General features: G+C 37.4%; 1 protein-coding gene across 25 annotated transcripts in view; it reads left to right on the plus strand.

The window, feature by feature from the left end:
- HUWE1 (HECT, UBA and WWE domain containing E3 ubiquitin protein ligase 1) overlaps window positions 1-22,723 on the plus strand; it is a 143,571-nt gene that overhangs the window by 20,851 nt on the left and 99,997 nt on the right. For 24 of the 25 annotated variants that reach the window (XM_089904493.1, XM_089904495.1, XM_089904512.1 and 21 more), the window contains 4 exons: window positions 6,194-6,262; window positions 10,382-10,480; window positions 11,183-11,389; window positions 13,057-13,209. In XM_089904493.1, coding sequence (XP_089760619.1) covers window positions 6,218-6,262; window positions 10,382-10,480; window positions 11,183-11,389; window positions 13,057-13,209 — 504 coding nt within the window. In that variant the 5' untranslated portion in view covers window positions 6,194-6,217. Of the gene's footprint in view, window positions 1-5,338; window positions 5,895-6,193; window positions 6,263-10,381; window positions 10,481-11,182; window positions 11,390-13,056; window positions 13,210-22,723 lie in introns of those variants that run through there. The other variant, XM_089904497.1, reaches the window with a different exon arrangement.

Raw genomic sequence — 22,723 nt, forward strand, 5'->3', positions numbered from 1 at the left:
ACTTACATATCTATCACATGGAAGATGCTGTGCTAGATGCTGAGAGCTTAACACCGTAGAAAATCAAACCAGTTACACTAATTGATATTTGCGATGAGAGAAATAAGTAGGGTTACTATCATAAAAAAAATAACAGACAGCTTTAGGCAGGTTGCCTTGGGAAGCCGCTTTGGGTCTTAGTTTAAAGTCAACTTATCAAATAGAACTAGCTGTGGGAAGAATGAGTGTGGAGCAGAAGCATTCCAGTAGGAATAGCACCTGTAACGGTCTAGAGGCCAGAAACAATTTAGAGTGTTCCAGAAACTAAACGGAAAGACTAATGTGGTTGTGCAGAGAGGAGATTGGAGAGAGTTCCAGGAGCCAAATCATGCCAGGGCCCTCTGGGTCATGGTTAGAATTTGGAAATAATTGTAGGGAAAATGTTGAAAGGTTTTAAGCAAGGAAGTAACGTGAGCTGATATATGTTTTAAGATTACTTTTGCTGCTGTCTGGAGAATGGATTGGATGAAAGTGAGTATGGAAGTGGGGAGATCCATTATCCATATTTCACAGTTGAGAAAACAGAAGTGCACATACGCTGATTTGTCCATGCTCATACAGTGAGTAAGTTGATAATAGCAGGGATTCTAACCTGGGTTTCCTGGTTTGGAGCCTGTGTTATAATCTGGTGCTTCTCGAACTTTAATATATGATCTTATTAAAATACAGATTGATTCTTCATGTCTGGGTGGGGCCTGAGATTTTGCATTTTTAATAACTCCCAGGTGATATCAGTGCCGCTGATCCTTCAACCATACTCTGAATAGTAAGGCTAGTCCACCACTGTACTCAACTGCTGTTGACCCAGATTTGGAACTATAGGTGTCCTCTGCCCTTAAGCTAATTTCAATATTGAAAGTCATTCTAAATTTGATCAACCGGAGGTGATTACTACAGAGTGAGTTACCCTTTAAAGAGTGACTTCCCTCAGTGTATTTTAATTGTACCCTCTTGTCTTGATGTAAACCCTATAAAACCAAGATTCAGACTTCAAAGATAAGTGAAGTTGGGGGGAATGAAGGAGTGAAAAAAGAAATGGTTAATTAAATGGAAGTATTTAAGTGTAATGGTAATCGCTACAGATGGTGATTCATAATAATTTATTAGTTTTCTGAAAGTTGATCTTTCTAACCTGAGTTTAGGAAGAAATATTTATTATGTGTAGAGATTGCTTGGTGCACAGAGTTCTGGTCTGACCCAACAAAGGCAGTAGGCTATTTCCAGGGATTTGTTTAGAATTAACTTCTTTTTGTTAGAGACTTGTTTATGTAATGGGATTTTCATCTGTTTAATTTCTAAGCATTAGGTAGAACTCATTCTCTAGTTACTGTTCCATCATTAGTGAGATTGATAATATCTCAGCTTTTCACCTTGTGTCCCAGCTTCCTCTCTTACAATATTTTTTTGAACAATAGGATCCAACAGTGTAGAGGAATTTATCACAAATTTGTATTTTCATCTGAAAGCATTTATTGTTGTAAAACTAGTAAATAAAGTGAACAGCATGTTATTGAAGCATGGACTTGGGAGTCAGAAGGGCCTGGAGTTAGATCTTGGAGCCAACATTCACTAACCAGGCAAGGTTCTGAATTTCTCTGAGCCTCAGTTTTCTATCTGTAAATGGGGAAAGAACTTGGCTTGAATGGTAAGGATTGTAGGAAAGACAAATATGAGGCCCCTGAGCAGCATGTCTCAAAGTGTATTCTTTGGGATTCTTAAATTGGACTTTCAATAGATACCATCTGGAGGGAAAATGTTTCTGTGTCCTATTAAGTTTCCTTTACCCGGGATTTCTTGGAGCTGTTAGTAATGTCAGTCAGCCATGTGACTGTCCTAAAGGAAGAGAAATTTGTAACATTTCCTAAATTACTGGAACCTAGTCTTCATGGAGCAAGATGCTCTAGAATGCTTTGAGAAACACCAGCCTAAGTATTATCTGGTTTGTAGTGGGCAATCAAAAAGTATTCTCCCTTCCTACTGTGAAACCAGCTTAGAAATAGAACAGGAACAAAAAAGACTTGAATTTTCTTAATTGATGTCTCACAGGCAGTGATATCTTTCTTTTTTAAACTATAGGTATTTCTTGCAACAAAATTATAGAGGCCAGGTTAACATTGTACTTGTTATGGGAACGTGTGCTTGATCATTCATTTGTTTTGGCTTGTTTTTTTTATTTGGGTGTCTATCATCTGAATCTGTTTATGAAAAGTTTGGAACCTGAACAATGTGGAAACTGAAAAAGCCAAATGCACTTGCTCTCCCAGAACCTTGACAGCTAGAGCATAGGCATGGGACCTCAGCTTGACCAATCAGATGCTCACACTTGGGACAGTGCATCTAGAGCCACTGATGCAAATACCTGAGACCATTTAGAAATCATACTGCCACCAGCAGTAGCTTCTAGGCATCCAGAGTCCGGTGTTGGCAGCATAGGCACCCCCAACTAAGCTGTGTCTGTGGGAGGTCTTTGGCTGTAGTTCCAGGATGCCTAGCTTCCTTGGTTCTGTTTTCTGAATGTGGATCTCTAAGCTTTCCTGTTGATTGCGTGAGCTATCAGTTACCCTTCCCAGTAAATCACATTTTTGCTTTAGTTAGCCAGAGTCTATTGTTTTCAACCCAGACCCTTGAATGGTACAGAATAAGTCAAAATAGCTTTAGTTAAAGTGAGATACATATTTGTGTGAAGATTTGCCAGTGACTTCATCTACATTTTTTTAAGCCAGTAAAATCGTTGTGAGTTGGTTATTTGCACAAGTTTTAGTCTGTGCTCTTGGTCTGGAGGATTTTTTTTTTATTGTTGGGTTTCAAGAGTTCTTTATATATTCTAGATAGTATGTATGGTTTGCAAATATTTTCTCCCAGTAGATTTTATAGTTTTACATTTAAGTCCATCATCCTTTTTTTTTCTTTTTTGAGATGTAATTGGCATTTAACATTATATTAGTTTCAGGTATACAACATAATGATTCCATATTTGTATATATTGTGAAATGATCACAATAAGTCTAGTTAACACCCTACACCATAGTAACAATTTTTTTTCTTGTGATAAGAACTCTTAAGGTCTGCTCTTAGCAACTTTCAAACATATAATACAGTATTAACTATAGTCATCATGCTGCACGTTATATCCTCATGACTTTGTTTTATAACTGGAAGTTTGTGCCTTTTGACTACCTTCATCTGTTTCACCCACCCCACCCCCCAGCCCCTGCCTCTGGCAAACACCAATCTGTTTCATGTATCTATAAGTTTTGTATTTTTGGTTTTTGAGGGTTTTGTTTGTTTGAGATTCCACATATAAGTGAGATCATACAGAATTTGTCTTTTCTCTGTTTGGCTTATTTCGCCTAGCATAATGCCCTCAAGGTCCATTCATGTTATCGCAGATGACAAGATTTCCTTCTTTTTTGTAAGACTGAATAATATTACATTTTATATATCTTCAATATATATAAAAACATAAAATGTGGTGTACATTTTATCTGTCTACAGCCACATTTTCTCTATTCATCCATCAGTGGACACTTAGGTTGCTTCCATGTCTTAGCTATTTTAAATAATGCTGCAGTAAACATGGGAGTGCATATATCTTTTCAAGTTAGTTTTTTTCATTACCTTTGGATAAATATCCAGAAGTGGAATTGATGGATCATATATTTAATCTTTTGAGGAACCTCCTTACTGTTTTCCGTAGTGGCTGCACCAATTTACATTCCCACCAGCAGTGCACAAGAGTTCCCTTTTCTGCACATCCTTGCCACATGATCCATTTTGAGTTAATTTTTATATAAAATATGAGACTGAGGTCAGAGTTCATCTTTTTGCCTATAGATGTCTACTTGGTCTGGCACCATTTGTTGATAAAAATATCATTTGATTGTCTTGCTTTTTCGCCTTTGTCAAAAATCAGTTGGGCATATTTGTGTGGGTCTATTTCTTGGTTCTCTATTCTGGTCCATTGGCATATGTGTCTATCCCTCCTCTATTACTGTGTATACAGTCTTGACTACTGTAGCTCTGTGTGTGTGTGTGTGTGTCTTAAAATTGGATAGAATGATTCCCTCTCCTTTTTCAAAATTGTTTGAGCTATTGTAGTTCCATTGTCTTTAATATGAGTCTTCTTAGTCCATGAACATAGTGTATCACTTCATATTTTTAGGTCTTGATTTTCTAAATCAACATATTGTGGTTTTTAGCATACAAGGCCTGTACATGCTTTGTTATTTTTACGCCTAAGTATTTCAATTTTTTTTTGAGCAATTATGAGCGGTGTTGTAAAGTTTTGAGTCCACATGTCCATTGCCAGTATACAGAAATATGATTGATCTGTGTACGTTTACCTTGTATCCTACAACTTTGCTGAGATCACTTGTTAGTTCTGGAGAGTTTTTTGTAGACTCCTTGGGATTTTATACTTAGATAATCCTTTGTTACCTGCAAATAAGGACAGTTTTATTTCTTTCTGATTTGTATACCTGTTACTTCCCTTTTTTTACCTTATTTCAGTGGCTAGAACTTCCAACACTGTGTTGAATGAAACTGGAGAGAGCAGACCTTCTTTGCTCCTAATTTTGGAGGGAGAGAATTCAGTGATTCGGTTTGTATGGTGTTGGGGCTAACTGCTACTTCCTGTAGCTGAGGCAATGTAATAGCCTTCCACAAATGACTACAGCCACAATGATGTGACAGTCACTTGCTCTAAGTAATTGGTGTGAGGTTTTGTGAGACAAAGCAAACCTGAGAGTAAGTGTACAAGTAGCTCACTTATAGTTTCCACTACATGTATCAAATTGTTGCCAGGATCCTGTTGGCCTCATTTTAGATATTTGGAAGTTGTTGGCAGAAGGCATCTTGCTTATTTTCTCTTAGATGCTGAGGTAATTTTTTTAAAAAGTAATCTGGAATCACATACCTTAAATGTGAACTTTAGAGGGGAAACATCTTTTTTTCTTCAGGAATGATCCCTACAGCAACATTTTAGAACATATTCTGGATTTTGTACCAACTCTTTCTGAATGCCCATTGGTTGAATGGATGCCAGCCATACAGACAAATACATGTTATTTCCAAAATACCGAGCATGTTGGACTAACTCTAGACCAAAAGCTGCCTAAAATTTATACTTGTGCTTGGTCAGCTTTATATTATGTCAGCCTTCTTGGAGGAGGGACATTGACCCTCAGTGACTACTGTATAGCAAATACATTATTATAGGTAAAGAGCCCTGCAGTTCACCTCTTCCTTTGCATATGTGCTAGTTGCTAATGGGGGAAACCTTTATTCCTTCCTGTGCCTTGGCCGGAGCATCTTAATGGACCTTAGTAAAATGATTGTGTTCTGTGCTCAGGATATTTCTAGTGGGAGTCTTATACCTCATTTTCTAATGAAAAAAAAAGTATTTTGTTTCCTTTGTTCTTATGACATAATATATCTTTATGGGTTAAAACAGTAAAAGATACAGAAAAGCACAGGTAAAACAATTCATACATAATCCTTTTGGTTAGATTAAATTAACATTTTGATGCATACCCCTTCTAAGCTGTTTTCTTTACACATGGGTTTATACTATTTATTCTGTTTTGTAACCTTTCTATTTCACCAGGAACAGCTTTGCTGTTATGTAATTGTGTGCAGTGTTTTTAACAGCTGTGTAATAGTCTGTTTTAAACCAACCCTATTTTGGATATTTGATCCTTTTCACTTCTTCACTGTTATACATGGTCATGCAGTATGGATTCTTGTGATTAAATATTTATATACATTCTTATGATTTTCTTTGGGTAAATTCCCGGAAGTGGAATTGCTGAGTTTTCCAAAAAGCTGCAGGATATGGTGAATTTTTCCATCCTGAGGTGTGTTAAAACATTTTACTCTTACTTTCAAGTATGAGTTTGAGAGGTCAGGGTGGGGGGCATTTTAATTTTGGCTTAAATTGGTTACAGGCTTGTGTAACTTGAATGTGGGCCAGTTTTATTTGGAGAGATTGTTTACCACTCCTTACCTGGTATCTGTGCCTCTGAGTTGGCCTGCATCATAACTCCAATTTTACTTTAAACATTTTGCATGCTCTTTGTTCTATATTGTCTATGTCCAAGCATGTAGAGCTCAAGCTTGCAGCTTTAAGTCTCACTTTTTGGGAATTTCTTTTCAGATCATAAAACAGAAAATCGAAAACATGAAAGTAGACAGGACTAAACTGAAAAAGACACCTACTGAGGCTGTAAGTATCCAAAAGTTTGCCTGTTTTTTCATTTCAGAAAAAAATCTTTGCCGTCAGTGCACTCATATTGATCTTACAAATATATCATCACTTATATACACACAGTGCAGTAAAATAGCAACTTGTCTTGAAACAGTCAAATTTTCTTTTGAACTTCCCTTGGTTAAAAAGGTGAATAAGCTAGTGATCAATGGAGAGTGAGCACTAAACAGTTTATAGCTATATGTACCTGAAGTAGGCTGTCTGGCTGCTGTTTCTGTGCATTGAAAGGCAGCATGGTATAATGGAAAGAGCAAGTATGGATTCAAATTCTGTCTGTATTTGCGGGATCTTTCTCAATTTTGTTATCTAGAAAATTAAAGTGGTAACACCTTTCTCACTAGATTTCTTGTGAGGCCAGTGTTTTAGCTTTCTTTATTACTGATTCTTAATCATACAGTTCAGCTTAACCTATATTAACCTGTGTATTGGGTGGCCATGTCAGTTGATCCTCTGTCAGCAGTAGAAATCCCAGCTTCTGTCCAATATTCTATTGGCCTGCTTAAACTGCATTCTGAAATAAAGACAGTATTGTATTGTTATGACACTCCCATAGACCCCATGTGCTGTAGTTCAAGGAGCACAAGCTTTGGAATTAGATATGGGTTTGAATCTTACTAGATTTTTGTGTCTGAGAGTTAACTTGCCTGGTTTCCACAGCTGTAAAATGGGGTTGAAAATTCCTCCCTCCTTGATGTGAGGCAGCTGCTCAGCAAAGTATCTGGCACATAATTAGTTGGTTCATTTTCTAAATACAGGCCACTTGGTTTTTTAAAAACTGTAACTACCTGGCAAGTATCACCCAAGGGTATCACAATTGATATTTATTCCAGTATTGCATGGGCAGTTCTCCTGCCCTTTTCATTCAGTGTTATACTAATGAGTATGAGAAGTGCTGTCTTCGTACATCCTCTCCAGCATTGCAGATTATCTTTTAAATTTTTGTTAATAGGTGGAGAAAAAATATTTCACTGTTCTGATTTGCATGCATTAATACATATATTTCCACATTTATTGGCCTTATATTAGTTGTCTGCTCATGCTGTTTTATTTTGTATTTGACGTTGTAACGTCAGTTTCTTATTGAATACGCCATACATATTGAGTATATTCATTTTACATACCTGTTCATTTCCTTTTCATTTTGTTTTTGATATGTTTTGGCATCTAGAATTTTTGACAGTTAACATACTCAAATTTTTCGGAAACTGAAGAGCAAAAAGAAAACTTGCCTGAAGTCATTTAACTTCCAGGATAATTCAACCTTGTAGATAATCAGAGAAATTCAATTTCTTTTTCTTTTACCTAGTAGATTGTTATAGATTTGTTGTTGGAGTCACACTTATGTACAGATTCCTGGCTTATTTCAGTTAGCATAATGCCCTCAAGGTTCATGCATATTGTCACAAATGACAAGATTTCATTCTTTTTTTATGGCTGAATAGTATTCCATTGTATATATGTACCACATCTTCTTATCCATTCATCGATGGACACTTGGGTGTTTCCATATATTGGCTATTATAAATAATGCTGCAATGAGCATGGGGGTTCATATATCCTTTCAAGTTAGTGTTTTCATTTTCTTTAGATGAATACCCAGAAGTGGAATTGCTAGATCATATGGTAGTTCTGTTTTTAATTTTTTGAGGAGCCTTCATACTGTTTTCCATAGTGACTGCACAAGAAAGATATTTATTGATCACTTTATGTATCGGCAGCTGTGCAGAGGATTTTTTTCCTAGATTTGACATCTTTATTGGAGCAAATCAATATAAACCATGGCAGTTGGTATGCAGCCATTGAACTGGCAAGTGCTTTGTTTTGCACTACCATGAGTAAGGAAAATCACACTCAGTTTGCATTTATGCAGCAGGGACAAGACGGTAAAGATATACTTTTGTCCCTGGTGCCTTCTGCAGACTACAAAGTCCATAGGGATCTTGATACTCCTGATAAAACAACGCGGTGCTGGTACGTTAAATTGATGCTGTTATGCTAACTGGGGCTTGTGAACAGAAAGCACAAACACTTTAGATGCCTTAGACATGTGTGCCAGAGAGTGCCCTTTGAAGGTTGAGGGCCTGCCACGTCAGGAAATTTTCTAGGGGTTCAGAGCTCTGGGAAGTGTCAAAATTTCCCTTCTAAAGTGAGAGACATGTTTTTGCACCTTGTACCACACACCATGAAGAAAGAGGAACAGTGTATGGGGTGCCTCTTTGGATTTTGGAGCCAGCATGTATTACATTTAGGCATGCTGTTTTGATCCACTTACTGGATAACTTCTAAAGTGATAGTAGTGTTTGGATCTAGAGAAGACTGCAGAAGGTTCAGGCTATGATGTAAGCTGCCCTACTCCGTGGACATTATGGCCTAGTAGATCCAGGTGTCTGACTTAAGTGTCAGCCAAAGATGCTGTGGGATGCCTCTGGCAAGCCCCAATAGGAGAATCACAGCTTAAGACCTAGGGGGTAGAGTTTGGCCGTGCTATTCTCTGCCAACAGCTATTCTGACATTCAGAAAAGCAGCTTCTGGCTTGCTACTGGACCTTGATAAAGACTGAATGCCTGATGATGAGATACCAAATGATTACAGGACCCAAATGTTTGTCATGAACTGGGTGTTATCTAACCCACAGAATCATAAAATTGGATCTGCATCGTTGCAGTCCATTAGAAATTGAAGTGGTATATTTGATAGTAGGCCCAGGTAGGTCCAGAAGGCACAAGTGAACTGCATGAGCAGGTGGTTCACACTCCTTTGTTATCTGTTTCTACTACTTCACTACCTCTCCCTCAACCTGTATGACTTCAAGGAGAGGAAGAAAAAGTGCAGGTCTGGTTTGTTGAAGGGTTTTATGCCAAGAATTTTGCATGCCTTTAATTACCACAGAAATTTGAGATAGATCTTAATAATGCTTACTTTAGAGAGAGAAAAGTTTTCAGACTTAGCTTTAAAAAAAATTTGCCCTTAAGCCCCTATTGTTCCACGTTGCATTTTGGCTGCTGAAAATGCCCCTAGTTTAAATCTCACAACATTGCTGGGTAAATAGGTCACGTTAAGTTCATTTTGCAGTAGAGGATACTGAATTTCAAAGAGGTAGCTTACCAACTACCTAATTCTAAAGTCCATGCTCTTTGTAATAGTAAGCTGTCTTTCAGTATTTAAGCTCCTATTATGTGAGATAAGTGCTTTATGCAAACACTTGAGCTTCACATTTCCAAGGTGGTTCTTAGGTCTTTTTTCTGGTAAGAAAACTGTGGCTAAGAGGTTGGATTTGCTCATGATCAAACAACTTTGTAAACATCAAGCGAAAAACTGAACCCAGATTTGGTTGGTTCCAAATCTAGGCCCATTCCTAGGATACCATACTGCTTTACAGAGTCAAAGAGCAAGTGTAATCACTTCCAGCTGCCATCCATTAGTAGCAGCATCTCTGTCCCAGTCTCTATCCCCCCCGCCACCAGCTCCACTTTTGGAAACTTACTGTGAACTCTGAATCCACACCTTGTTACCTGACAAACAGGCCCTTTCATCAGTAAAACAGAGCAGGAATATATGGAAATGGAAACCCCAAGTAAGAATGGAGTCCTAGTTTTACACAGTTCAGAAATTCTTTGCCTCCTATAATTGGACGGTTTAATGTTGCAGAAAAATATAGCTAGTGCTAATCTTCACCTTTGTGAATTCACTAGGGCTCCTCAGTGTTCCTCTAATTGAACATTTCTTATCAGGCATTCTGTTTAACTTTCAGACTATGATACAGATTCCTTCATTTTGTTTTTATTGATATTTAGCTTGTTTCCTTTATTTCTGTTGTCTGTACACTTCCAAGTAGTTTGTCTCCATCTACAGGTTCATCCAGGTTTTAAAAAAATACACAGATGGATTGTTTCGTTATAAGATTTCTGTATTAATCTCAAGTGATCATCTGGCAAATTTCCACTTAAGTAGTGCGTTCTATCAAAAGTTAAATCATTGAGTGTGTTGACATAAGGGTTTTTTTTTCCTATTCTTCCTTGTTGTGTCTCCCTCATACTCCAAAACACCCTTTTGTGAATACCTGTTTGTTTTTCTCAGCCTGCAGACTGCAGAGCCTTAATAGACAAACTCAAAGTTTGTAATGATGAGCAGCTCCTCTTGGAACTGCAGCAGATCAAAACATGGAACATTGGAAAGGTATGTAAACCCATACTCCCAAAAGAGAAACCAAAATGAGGTAGCCTCATTCAGCAATTACTTAATAAGCATCTAGTGTGTGTCTGGCACAGCTCTAGACCAGTAATTTTTAGCCTGTGAATGGTTGCCAAGGAAATTTTGAAAGAAATGTAAAAGGAAAATTTTGCTAGCCAAGGATGAAGAATGTTTATACAGGTGATGATAAAGAATCTCAACCACAAAATTCCTTTAGTTTGACTGACAGTATGAGTTTGAGATAGTCTCAGGATTTTTACTCTTAGCTTAAAAGACTCTTCTTTAGATAACTCTAAAAATGAGCACTTCAGATAAAGTGGATTCTGGCAGGGAAAGTCCTTGTGTTTTTAGACCTCAGAGGTAGCCAGAATTCTCCTTTTGAAGACCTAGCTGTAGGGGTTTTGTGGTGTCTCCTGGTGTTAGCACATGTATGTTTTGTGTTTTTTGTTTTTTGTGGTACGCGGGCCTCTCACTGTTGTGGCCTCTCACATTGCGGAGCACAGGCTCCGGACACGCAGGCTCAGCGGCCATGGCTCACGGGCCCAGCCGCTCTGCAGCATGTGGGATCCTCCCGGACCGGGGCACGAACCCGTGTCCCCTGCACCGGCAGGCGGACTCTCAACCACTGCACCACCAGGGAAGCCCTACCTTATTCTTATATCTTCCTCTTTCTCCTCCCCTCTCCAGTGCGAGTTATATCACTGGGTGGATCTGTTGGACCGCTTTGATGGAATTCTGGCAGACGCTGGACAGACAGTGGAGAATATGTCATGGATGCTCGTGTGTGATAGGCCAGAAAGAGAACAACTGAAGATGCTTCTCTTGGCTGTGTTGAACTTCACAGCCTTGCTCATTGAGTACAGCTTTTCCCGGCATCTGTATAGTTCCATAGAGGTAGGAGAGGTTCAAGCCTATGTGATCTGTTCTTAACTAGAATTGTTCACGTCCAGAATAAGGAAATTGTTCTTTCTTTCTGATGAGTCTTTCTTTTTCATTATGGAGTTCTGGGGTTTTCAATGTCAAAGACAATGGTAGGATGTTTCTTGGCTAAAGATACCCTTCATAGGGTTGATGGGAAGGTTCTTTACTGTCACCTTCACCTTGCCTTTTAAGATTTAAGGAATTAATGAGAATGTAATATATGTATTGATGTATTCTTGGGAATTTACAGGAATTGATCTTGGTCCCAGGTTATCAGAGCAGCCCCAAATTACTTTTAAAATATTAGACATAATTTGATTTCCTTGACACATTACTGCACTTATTGCTTTTCTAAGTTTTAGTGTGCTGCTTTTTAATTTCTTCTCCCCCTCCCCAAAATGTATATTAATAGCATGCTATGTATTCTTTTTTTTTTAACATCTTTATTGGGGTATAATTGTTCTACAATGGTGTGTTAGTTTCTGCTTTATAACAAAGTGAATCAGTTATACATACACATACGTTCCCACATCTCTTCCCTCCTGTGTCTCCCTCCCTCCCACCCTCCCTATCCCACCCCTCCAGGCAGTCACAAAGCACCGAGCTGATCTCCCTGCGCTATGCGGCTGCTTCCCACTAGCTATCTACCTTACGTTTGGTAGTGTATATATGTCCATGCCTCTCTCTTGCTTCATGCTATGTATTCTTAAAAAGTAAAGTGGGCACGGGAATTAGTGAACTTTTGAATTGGTCAAAAATCAGTATAAGAAGAAACTCTCTTCCTTTAGCCTAACTTTAGAGTTTTTATCACTTGATTTACTGCCCTGTTGTTATGTGTTACTTTTCCTAAGTCTTCATTAAAGAAACAGAATCAGAACAAACAGAAAGTAAATGGCTTAAGAAGAGAAGTGGAATAACTGAATTAAAGACCTAGTGCCTAAAGTTTTAAGTAGGGGATGGCTAAGCAGTCTGTTGAAGATGAAATAGATAAGCTGCAAAAGGAAATCCATAGCCTTCTGTGGATAATCAGCAACCAGAAATACTTTGGTTCATTTCCAGCTAAATTACATACTGATTTTAACACTAACCAAATGTTTCAATATATTGGTGAATTTTGATTGTATTAAAAAGCAAAAATAGTTACTCTTGGGTTATTGTTACATACACTGTATTGTAACAGTCATAGGTGCCACCAGCTGTTGTTATTTTTAGTTTCTATATGAAGAGCCCTGTGTTTTAATTAATTCTAATTTTGTATTTGTTGTAAAGGATACAGAAGGAGCATAAAATTATCTTAGTCTATACTTTTAGTCTAGTTGGAAGCTTAATGTTCTTGAGTTCTGCTATGTATTAGAATATATTACATTTGTCTCTTTTGTAATCTGTTTCTTCCTGTGGAGACACCTATGTAATTTTGAACTGTTCACATTTTTTTAACTTAAATTGGACTTTCTGGCTTGCTGCCAGATTGTAAGCTGCTTGGGCATAAGGTTACATGTTGTAGGTGCTCAAATATTTATAAATTTTTTTTGTATTGTTAAACTTCTTGATAGCTTTATAAATCCATGGCATTTCAAGTTTTCAAGGTCTTGTATGCCTGATACCATGAACTTGCCCCCCCCCATTTTTGTCCCCTGTAGCATTTGACAACTTTATTGGCTTCTTCTGATATGCAAGTGGTGCTGGCAGTCCTCAACCTTCTGTACGTATTTAGCAAAAGATCAAATTATATCACACGCCTTGGATCTGACAAGAGAACCCCACTGCTAACCCGGCTGCAGCATTTGGCAGAGGTGAGTCATGGGTGAAGAGTTGGAAGGACACAGAAGTTGGACCCTGTTATTCCTTTTCACAGGTGTTTCTTGCAGTGTCAAAATGAATAGGAATCCGTAAGTTAACTTTACTGGCCTAATTGAGTAGAACTATTGGGGCCCATTTAACTAAGTTACCCCCAAATCCTAGGAAGTATTCTCAATTTTATGAAGTAATTTTGAGGGATTTCATGAATCTCTGCTCACAAAGAGAATCTCTCTTTGTTCAAAAATGGCCCCTTCTCTTCTGGAAAGAAAGTTTAGAATCCAATTCTACTTGGAGGGAAATATTAGCTGCAATAAAAGATCTGGATTTTGAGTCCTGGCCTACCTTATTAGCTCTGATAGCAGTTTTCTCATCCGAGAATTTAGTTATATCTACCTTAAGAGTATTTTCAGAATAAAATAAAATGTAGGGTTCTTAGTGCTGTGCTCAGTAATTGGTCTGTGGTGGTAATGATTGTTAATTGAAGGCAAAAAAGCTCATGTTAAATTCAGCTTAGTCAAACTATTGTCCAGTGTTTGTAGAGGCAAACTGATAATGCATACTCAGGTTTGAGAGAGGTAGCCATTGCTAGAAAGCTTTCTTGGAAGAAAGTTGGTAGGGCTAACTTTTTAAAAGCTGAATAATAAATGGTTACCTCACAAGTCATACAACTCAAGTTTCAGGCTATTTTTAGGTGCATGGTACTTTAAAATCATTTTTGTGTGATTATAAGTGTAACATGTATTGCAAAAATTCTAGGATGTATAGGAAAGTATAAAGAGAATGTTAATCACCTGTTATTCATCCAGATGGAGCCTCCCTTAAAATTTGAGCATATTTTCTTGGATTTGCAAATACAAGATTTTTTTTTTTTTTTTTGCGGTACGCAGGCCTCTCACTGTCGTGGCCTCTCCCGTTGCGGAGCACAGGCTCCGGACGTGCAGGCTCAGCGGCCATGGCTCACGGGCCTAGCCTCTCCGCAGCATGTGGGATCTTCTCGGACCGGGGCACGAACCCGTGTTCCCTGCATCAGCAGGCGGACTCTCAACCACTGCGCCCACCAGGGAAGCCCCAAGATTATTTTTAATTTTTTTTTTATTTTTCGGTACGCGGGCCTCTCACTGCTGTGGCCTCTCCCGTTGCGGAGCACAGGCTCCGGACGCGCAGGCTCAGCGGCCATGGTTCACGGGCCCAGCCGCTCCGCGGCATGTGGGATCTTCCCGGATCGGGGCACGAACCCGTGTCCCCTGCATCGGCAGGCGGACTCTCAACCACTGTGCCACCAGGGAAGCCCCCAAGATTATTTTTAACCATTTTCTCATGATAGTTTTTTAGTGACTCAGTTAACCCAGTGATGTGAGCCAGTTGTGACTATGCACAGATATTAGTGAACTGCAAATATAGCAGAAGTTCTCCAGGAAGACTTGAATCAGTTAAAAGCCAGTTTGGTTGATTTTTGTGAGGGTCTGGGACACTGGCTCTCAAACTCGAGCATGCATGAGAAAGAGTCGATTTATTAAAGCATAGATTAGTCTCCCTCCCCTGTCTGCTCATACCCCTTTACCTCAATTCCTGCAACCCCCATTTCTGATTCAGTAGGCCTAGGGCAGAGCCCAGTAATGTGCATTGCTAATAAGTTTCCAGGGGATGTTGAGGCTGCTGGTCCAGAGATCATACTTTGAGAACCATTGGTTTAATCTATCCTATTGGGCAAAGTTACAAAATCTTACCAGATTCTTATAGTTCCATCTCAAAGGCATCAAGACCTTTTCCCTGATATCTGAATACATACCCATTCTTGAGCAAATCCCATCTAGTGAGATGGTGTCAAATATGACATGGTTGATATAAATGTTATTTATTGGGTGTCTACTTAATTGCCAGGATCATATGGTAACTGTGGAGTAGGTGAGGACGATGAGATTCAGAAGTTATATTATTTTTAGGAAAAGCCCATGGGCTTTTAGCCCCGATAAAGTGTAAAATGTGATAACTGCTGTTTGTAGAGTTGATTAAGCATGGTTTATGTTCCAAACCTGGGTGTCAGCCTGAGACCCAGCTCCTTGAATCCACACCCAACTCTTCCACTTGATAACATTCAAGAAGTATATGGCTAATCCTGTGCTGGATATAGTATAAAACATGTTCTTTTCTTTAAAAAGCTCACATAGTAGTTGAGAAAGTGATATAGGGGCATACTTAAAAGGACAACTAGTTATTCTTAGTACTAACTAATAAGTACCCTTGAATCTTAAACATTCCATAGGTTTATCTTGTTGGCTGCAAAACAAACATAAAAATATGTGCTTAATATTTAAAAATTTTGGAAATGTACAGAAGAAAATTTATCATAATTATGTGTCTACTCTTCACATTTTGGTACATTTTCTTAGTCTTTATGCATATTTACATAGCTGAATGCATATAGTATATGTAACTTGATATCCTACTTTATTTACTTAACATACTAGCATCAGTGTTTTCCCATATTAACTTTACATAATTTTGTAAGAAATGTTTCTTTGTATTTAATAATGGTAATATTTCAGAAATGTCACAACATCACAGACTTTCATGAATCAAGTTTGGCTTGACATGGTCTTTTAAGGATCCCAGCTTACCACAACTTTCTTATCGTAGGCACTTGAGTTTTATTAGATTACAAAAGATAGATTTAGTGGTGATAGTAATAGTTGAACTATTCTAAAAAACAATTAGTTGTGACAACAGAAGAAACAAAAGGAAAATAATTGTGAAGATACATAGCCTTTCGAGCTTATTCTGCCTTGCAAATTCAGATCCTTGGTTTGACTTACCTGTCACCCCTATGTGGCATCAAGTATTTATATATCCCTTGTCCTCACAGTTTTCAGCAAATTCCATGTTTCTTCACTGGAAGTCCTGGGAATAGCCAAGAAAATATTGAAAATGAAATGAGGAAGTACTCTTCCTATTGGGTATTAACTTTTTTTATAAAGCTAAAAGTAATTAAAATAGTGTGGTAATAACAGTGGAAAATTTCCAGAAATGGATCCAATGTGTAAGAATCACTAAGCTTAATCATTTTTAGCTTTTGATACAAAGTGAGAGATGTGCAATTAACTGTTCCTTTTACTTGAATACTTAGAGGCCCTTGTAAGTTTATTAATTGGCCTAATTTCAGTATTATTGTGTCTCAGGGAACAGAGAGGCCTGAGGAGAGGGAGAGATATGGTAGAACAGCCAGTCAGTGGAGCAGTCAGAACACATTTTTTTTTCCATTAAATTTGCCATCTTGTATGGGCATGGTTCATGGCACCCCAAAATAATGACAATAGTAATAACAATGATCACTGATCACAGATCATCATAACAAATATAATAATGATGAAAAGGTTTGAAATATTGCAAGAATTACCAAAATGTGACACAGTGACATGAAGTGAGCAAATGCTGTTGGAAAAATGAAAAAACCAGTAGACTTGGTCAATGCAGGGTTGCCACAAACCTTCAGTTAAAAAAGCAGTATCTGCAAAGCACAGTAAAATAAGGTATGCCCCTGTGCATAGGCTCAATTTTGAGGTAAAGATCAGAGAAATCAAGTAACTTGTTCTGGGCGTTATTGAAGATGAACAGAATAGCTGTCTTAAATCTTTCCCTTTTCACTGGTTCCTCCTATATGTATATTTTAAAAGAACAAGCTTGAGAGAGCAAGAACATACTTTTTTTTTGGTCAGTGTAGCTAAAGGTTTGTCTATTTTTGTTGATATCTTCAAAGAAACAAATTTGGTTTAGCTGATTCTGTTTTTCTATTTTGTTTCATTTATCTCTGCTCCAGTTTTACTGTTTCCTTCTTTATGTTTGCTTTGGGTTTAGTTTGCTGCTGTTTTTCTAGTTCCCTAAAGTAGACTGTTAGGTTACTGATTTGAGATCTTTCTTTTTTAAATGTAGGCAATTAACAGCTGTAAATTTTCCTTTAAGCACTGCTTTATCCCATAAATGTATCCCATGAGTTTTGATATGAAGTGTTTTCATTTTCATTCATCTTAAGAAATTTTCTAATTTCCCTTTTGATTTCTTCTTTTACCCATTGGTTGTTAACAGTATATTGTTTAATTTCCATGTGTTCGTGAATTTTCCAGATTTCCTTCTGTTACGGATTTCTAATTTCTTTCTGTTGTTGGATATGATACTTTGTATGATTTTATTCTTTTTTAGAAGTTTCTTAAAGTTTGTTTTGTGGCCTAACATATGGTCTATATGGGAGACTGTTTTGTATGTACTTGAGAAGAATGTATATTCTGTTGTGGGGTGGATTGTTCTATATATATGTATGTATCTGTTAGGTCTAGTTGATTTAATGTTCAAGTCTTAGTTTTCTTGTTTTTTGTCTAGTTATTAATGTTTTCCCTGTGTATTACAACTGACATCTTCATTAATGAAAAGTTAGTTCAAATTAATACCAACTTAGTTTTAAGAGTAGACAAAAACTTTCCTCCTATATAGCACTTTCCTCCCACTGTATGTTGTTGCCACAAATTACATCTTTATATATTGTGTGCCCATTCAACATAGATGTAGAATTTACTTTTTTATGTAGTTGTCTTTTAAAACACTCAGAAAAAAAGGAGTTACAAACCAAAAATACATTAATAATGCCTTTTATATTTACCTATGAAATTAACTTACTGGTGTTCTGAATTTCTTCATATGGAGTCAGGTTACTGTGGCGTGTCCTTTCATTTCAGCCTGAAGGACTCCCGTTTAGCGTTTCTTATAGGCAGGTCTACTAGCAACAAGTTCTTTCAGCTTTTATCTGAGAAAGTGTTAATTTCTCCTACATTTATGAAAGATAACTGTGCCAGATATAGAATCTGATTGGCAGTTATTTTCTTTTAGCACTTTGAATATGTCTTCCCACTGCATTCTGGCCTCCATCGTTTCTGATGAAAAATCAGCTGTGAGGATCCCTTGTACATAACAAGTCACATTTCTCCTTCTGCTTTCAAGATTATTCTCGCTATCTTGGCCTTTGACGATTTGATTATAATGTGTCTTTCTGTGGATCTGTGTTGTTTTATCTTGTTGAATTTCATTGAGCTTCTTGGATTTATAGATTCATGTCTTTTGTCAAATTTGATGTTTTGGCCATTATTTCTTTAAATAATCTCTTTGCCCCTTTTTCTGTCTCTTCCCCTTGGACTCCCATTATGTATATGTTGGTATACTTGGTGTAGTCCCACAGATCTCTTAACCTCTGTTTACTTTTTTTTTCCTCTATCTGCTCTTCAGACTGGGTAATCTCAGTTGACCTGTCTTCAGGTTCATTGATTCTTTTTTTTTTCCCACCTTCCAATATTTATTTTCAAATAAATTTGTCAGAATTTTTATAAAAGTGATGCATGTTCAGTGTTGAAAATTAAGAAAATACAAAAAAGTATAAAGAAGAAAATAATAATAATCCTCAACCACCACCATGTAGAAAAAATAACTAACATTGTGTTTCATATGCTGCTCCCCCCCCCCCCATGTAACCTATGGTGAGTATTTTCCCACAGCATTAAATAGCCTTTGAAAATACCATTTTTAAAGTCTTAGCTTCTAAACCACCCTCCTAGTCCTCCATTGTTGCCCTTCTATGTCTGCTTGACTGGTGCCTCCTCTTCTGCTGCCTCTGAGTGTTAGAGTGGCCCAGGGCTCCACCCCAGGCTCTGTGTCTTATCCAGCTATCAATACATTTTGCCTAGGTGATCTGATCCAATTTCATGGTTTTAAGGACCATTGACTCCAAAAATTGTATGTTTTCCTTGAACCTCAAACTTGTATATTTACTGCCTTCTCAGAATCTCTGCTGGATATCAATTGTAATGTATATAAAATCAAACTTTGACCTCACCTCACATTTCTTTCCCCTAGGCTCAGTCCATTCCAGATAACTGGCACCCTTGCTTTCCTGGACAGTGGCAGGCACACTCTTGCTGCAGGGCCTCTGCACAGCTACATCCCCAGTTGTCTCTATGGCTTGCTCCCTTATCTTCTCTAAGTCTTAAGAGCCACCATCTCAGTGAAGTCTTCCCTACCATCCTGTTTTAAAATTAGAACACCTACCGTACTCCCTATTACACTTTTCATTTTTTTCTGTAGCACATATTACCACCTAATGTTATATATATTTAATTAAGTTCATTGATTCATTTTTCTCCCTGCTTACATCTGCTGTTGAACCACTCTAGTGAAATTTTCATTTCTGTTATTGTGCTTTTTCAGCTCCAGAATTTCTATTTGCTTCCTTTTTTATAACCTCTGACTTTTTATTGACATTCTTTGTTTGATGAGACATCATTCTCATGGTTTCCTTTAGTTCTTTTTATATGATTTCATTTAGCTCTTTAAGCATATTTAAAATAGATGATTTAAAATCTTTGCCTACTAAATCCAGTGTCTGGACTTGCTCAGGAATGGTTTCTATTAATTAATTTTTTCTGGTTTTATGGGGATATAATTGAATTAAAGCATTGTGTAACTTAAAGGTATACAACATGATGATTTGATACACTTAATATATTGCAAAGTGATTACCACAGTAGAAGTTTGTGTGATTTGACCAACATCTCCACATTTCCCCCAATCCCCGGTCCCTGGCAACCACCATTCTAACCTCTATTTCTATGTGTTGAGCTTTTTTAGATTCCATGTATAAATGATACCATACAGTAATTGTCTTTCTCTGTCTGATTTATTCACTTATTAGAATGCCCTCAAGGTCCATGCATGTTGTCACATAAGGGGAGATTTCCTTCTTTCTTGTGGCTGAACAATATTTCATTTTGTGTGTGTGTATGTGTATGTACAGCACATCTTCTTTATCCTTTCATCCATAGACAGACACTTAAGTTGTTTCCATACCTTGGCTAGTGTGAATAACTTTATAGTAAATATGGGAGTGCAGATATCTCTTTGTCCTGATTTCCTTTCTTTTGGATAGATAGCCAGAACTGGGATTGCTGGATCATATAATAGTTCCTTTTTTGAGGCACCTCCATACTGTTTGTCTTCTGTAGTGGCTATACCAATTTATATTCCCACCAACAGCGCACAAGGGTCCCCTTTTCTCCAAATACTCACCAATACTTGTTATCTCTTGTCTTCTTGAAAATGGCCATTCTATCAGGTGTGAAGTGATATATCATTGTGGCTATGATTCGCATTTCCCTGATGTCTAGTGATACTGAGAACCATTTCATGTAACTGTTGGCCATTTGTATATTGTCTTTGGAAAAATGTCTATTCAGTTCCTCTGCCCATTTTAAAATCAGATGGTTGGCTTTTGTTATTGTTATTCAGTTATATCAACATGAGTTCTTTATATTTTGGATAGTAATTTCTTATAAGATATAATGGTTTGCAGATATTTTCTCCTATTTTGCAGGTCGTCTTTTCATTTTGTTGATTGTTTCTTTTGCTGTGCAGAAGTGTTTTAGTTTGATGCAGTTTGCCTTTGTTGCTTTTGGTGTCATGTCCAAAGAATTGTCACCAAGACCAATGTTGGGGTGCTTTTACCCTGTGTTTTCTTTTAGGAGCTTTATGGTTTCAGGTCTTACGTTGAAGTCTTTAATTTAGGTTAATTTTTTTTTTTTTTGCGGTACACGGTCCTCTCACTGCTGTGGCCTCTCCTGTTGAGGAGCACAGGCTCCAGACGTGCAGGCTCAGCGGCCATGGCTCACGGGCCCAGCCTCTCCGCGGCATGTGGGATCTTCCCGGACCAGGGCACGAACCCGTGTCCCCTGCATCGGCAGGCGGACTCTCAACCACTGCTCCACCAGGGAAGCCCCAAATTTAGGTTAATTTTTTGAATGGTATAAGATAGGGGGTCAAATTTCATTTTTCTGTGTGTTATCCAGAAAACTGGTTATCCAGTTTTCCCAGCACCATTTATTGAAGAGAGTATATTTTCCCCATTAATTATTGTCTCCCTTTCAAATATTAGTTGACTATGTGAAGATTTACTTCTGGGCTCTTGATTATGTTCTGTTGGTCTGTGTGTGTTTTTAATATGCTAATACCATACTGTTTTGATTACTATAGCTTTGTAATGATGTTTGAAATCAGGAAGTATGATACCTGTAGCTTTGTTCTTTCTCAGGATTGCTTTAGTTATTTGGGGTCTTCTTGGTTCCATATAAATTTAAGGATTGTTTTTCCTATTTCTGGGGAAAATGTCATTGAAATTTTGATAGTAATTAAAATCTGTAGATTGCTTTTGGTACTGTGGACATTTTGACAGTATTAATTCTTCCAATCCATGAACATAGGATGTTTGTGTCTTCTTTAATGCCTTTCATCAGTGTTTTATAGTTTTCAGTGTACAGATTTTTACCTCCTTGGTAAAATTTATTTCTAAGTATTATACTGTTTTTTATGCTATTGTAAATGGGAATGTTTTATTTCTTTTTCAGATAGTGTATGGAGATGTGACTGATTTCTGTATGTTGATTTTGTATCCTGCAACTTTACTGAATTTAATTCTAACAGTTTTTTGGTGGAGCCTTGAGGGTTTTCTATATATAAGATCATATCATTTGCAAATGGAAATAGTTTTACTTCTTCCTTTCTGAATTGTATGCCTTTTATTTCTTTTTCTTGCCTAATTGGCTCTGGCTAGTATTTCCAATACTGTGTTGAATAGGAATGGTTAGAGTGGGCACCCTTGTCTTGTTCCTGATCTTAGAGGGAAAGGGCTCACCCTTTCATCCTTGAGTATGCTGTTAGCTGTGGGCTTGTCATATGTGGCCTTTATCATGTTGAGGTATGTTCCTTCTATACCCCATTTTTGAGTTTTTATTATGAAAGGATGTTGAATTTTGTCATTGCCTTTTCTGCAGCATTTGAGATGATCATGTGATTTTTGTCTTTCATTCTCTTAATGTGGTATCACACTTACTGATTTGCATGTGTTGAAACATCTTTGCATCCCAGGGATAAATCCCACTTAAATCGTGGTGTATGTTCCTTTTAATATGCTGTTGAACTTGGTTTGCTGGTAATTTGCTGAGGACTTTTGCAAGTTTGTTCATCAGGGATACTGGCCTGTAGTTTTCTGTTCTTGTAGTGTCCTTATCTGGCTTTGTTATCAGGGTAATTTTGGCCAAACAATGGTAACTTTTCAAGCAATGAGTTTGGAAGTGTTCCTTCCTCTTCAATTTTTTGGTAAAAGTTTGAGAAGGATTGGTTATTCTTTAAATGTTTGGAGAAATTCACCAAGGAAACCATTTGGTCCTGGAATTTTCTTTTTGGGGTATTTTTTGATTACTGATTCAGTCTGCTTACTCATTATTGGTATATTCATATTTTCTATTTCTCCATGATTTTGTTTTGTTAGATTATATATTTCTAGGAATTTATCCAATTCTTCTAGGTTATCCAATTTGTTGACAGTTTGTTCATAGTAGTCTCTTGATGATCCTTTGTATCTGTGGTATCAGTTATAATGTCTCTTCTTTTGTTTCTCATTTTATTTATTTGAGTCTTCAG

Source organism: Delphinapterus leucas, chromosome X, assembly GCF_059928025.1.
Source record: "Delphinapterus leucas isolate spDelLeu-1000000601 "Yukka" chromosome X, BTC_Dleu_Yukka2, whole genome shotgun sequence".
In the NCBI taxonomy this organism is placed as follows: domain Eukaryota; kingdom Metazoa; phylum Chordata; class Mammalia; order Artiodactyla; family Monodontidae; genus Delphinapterus; species Delphinapterus leucas.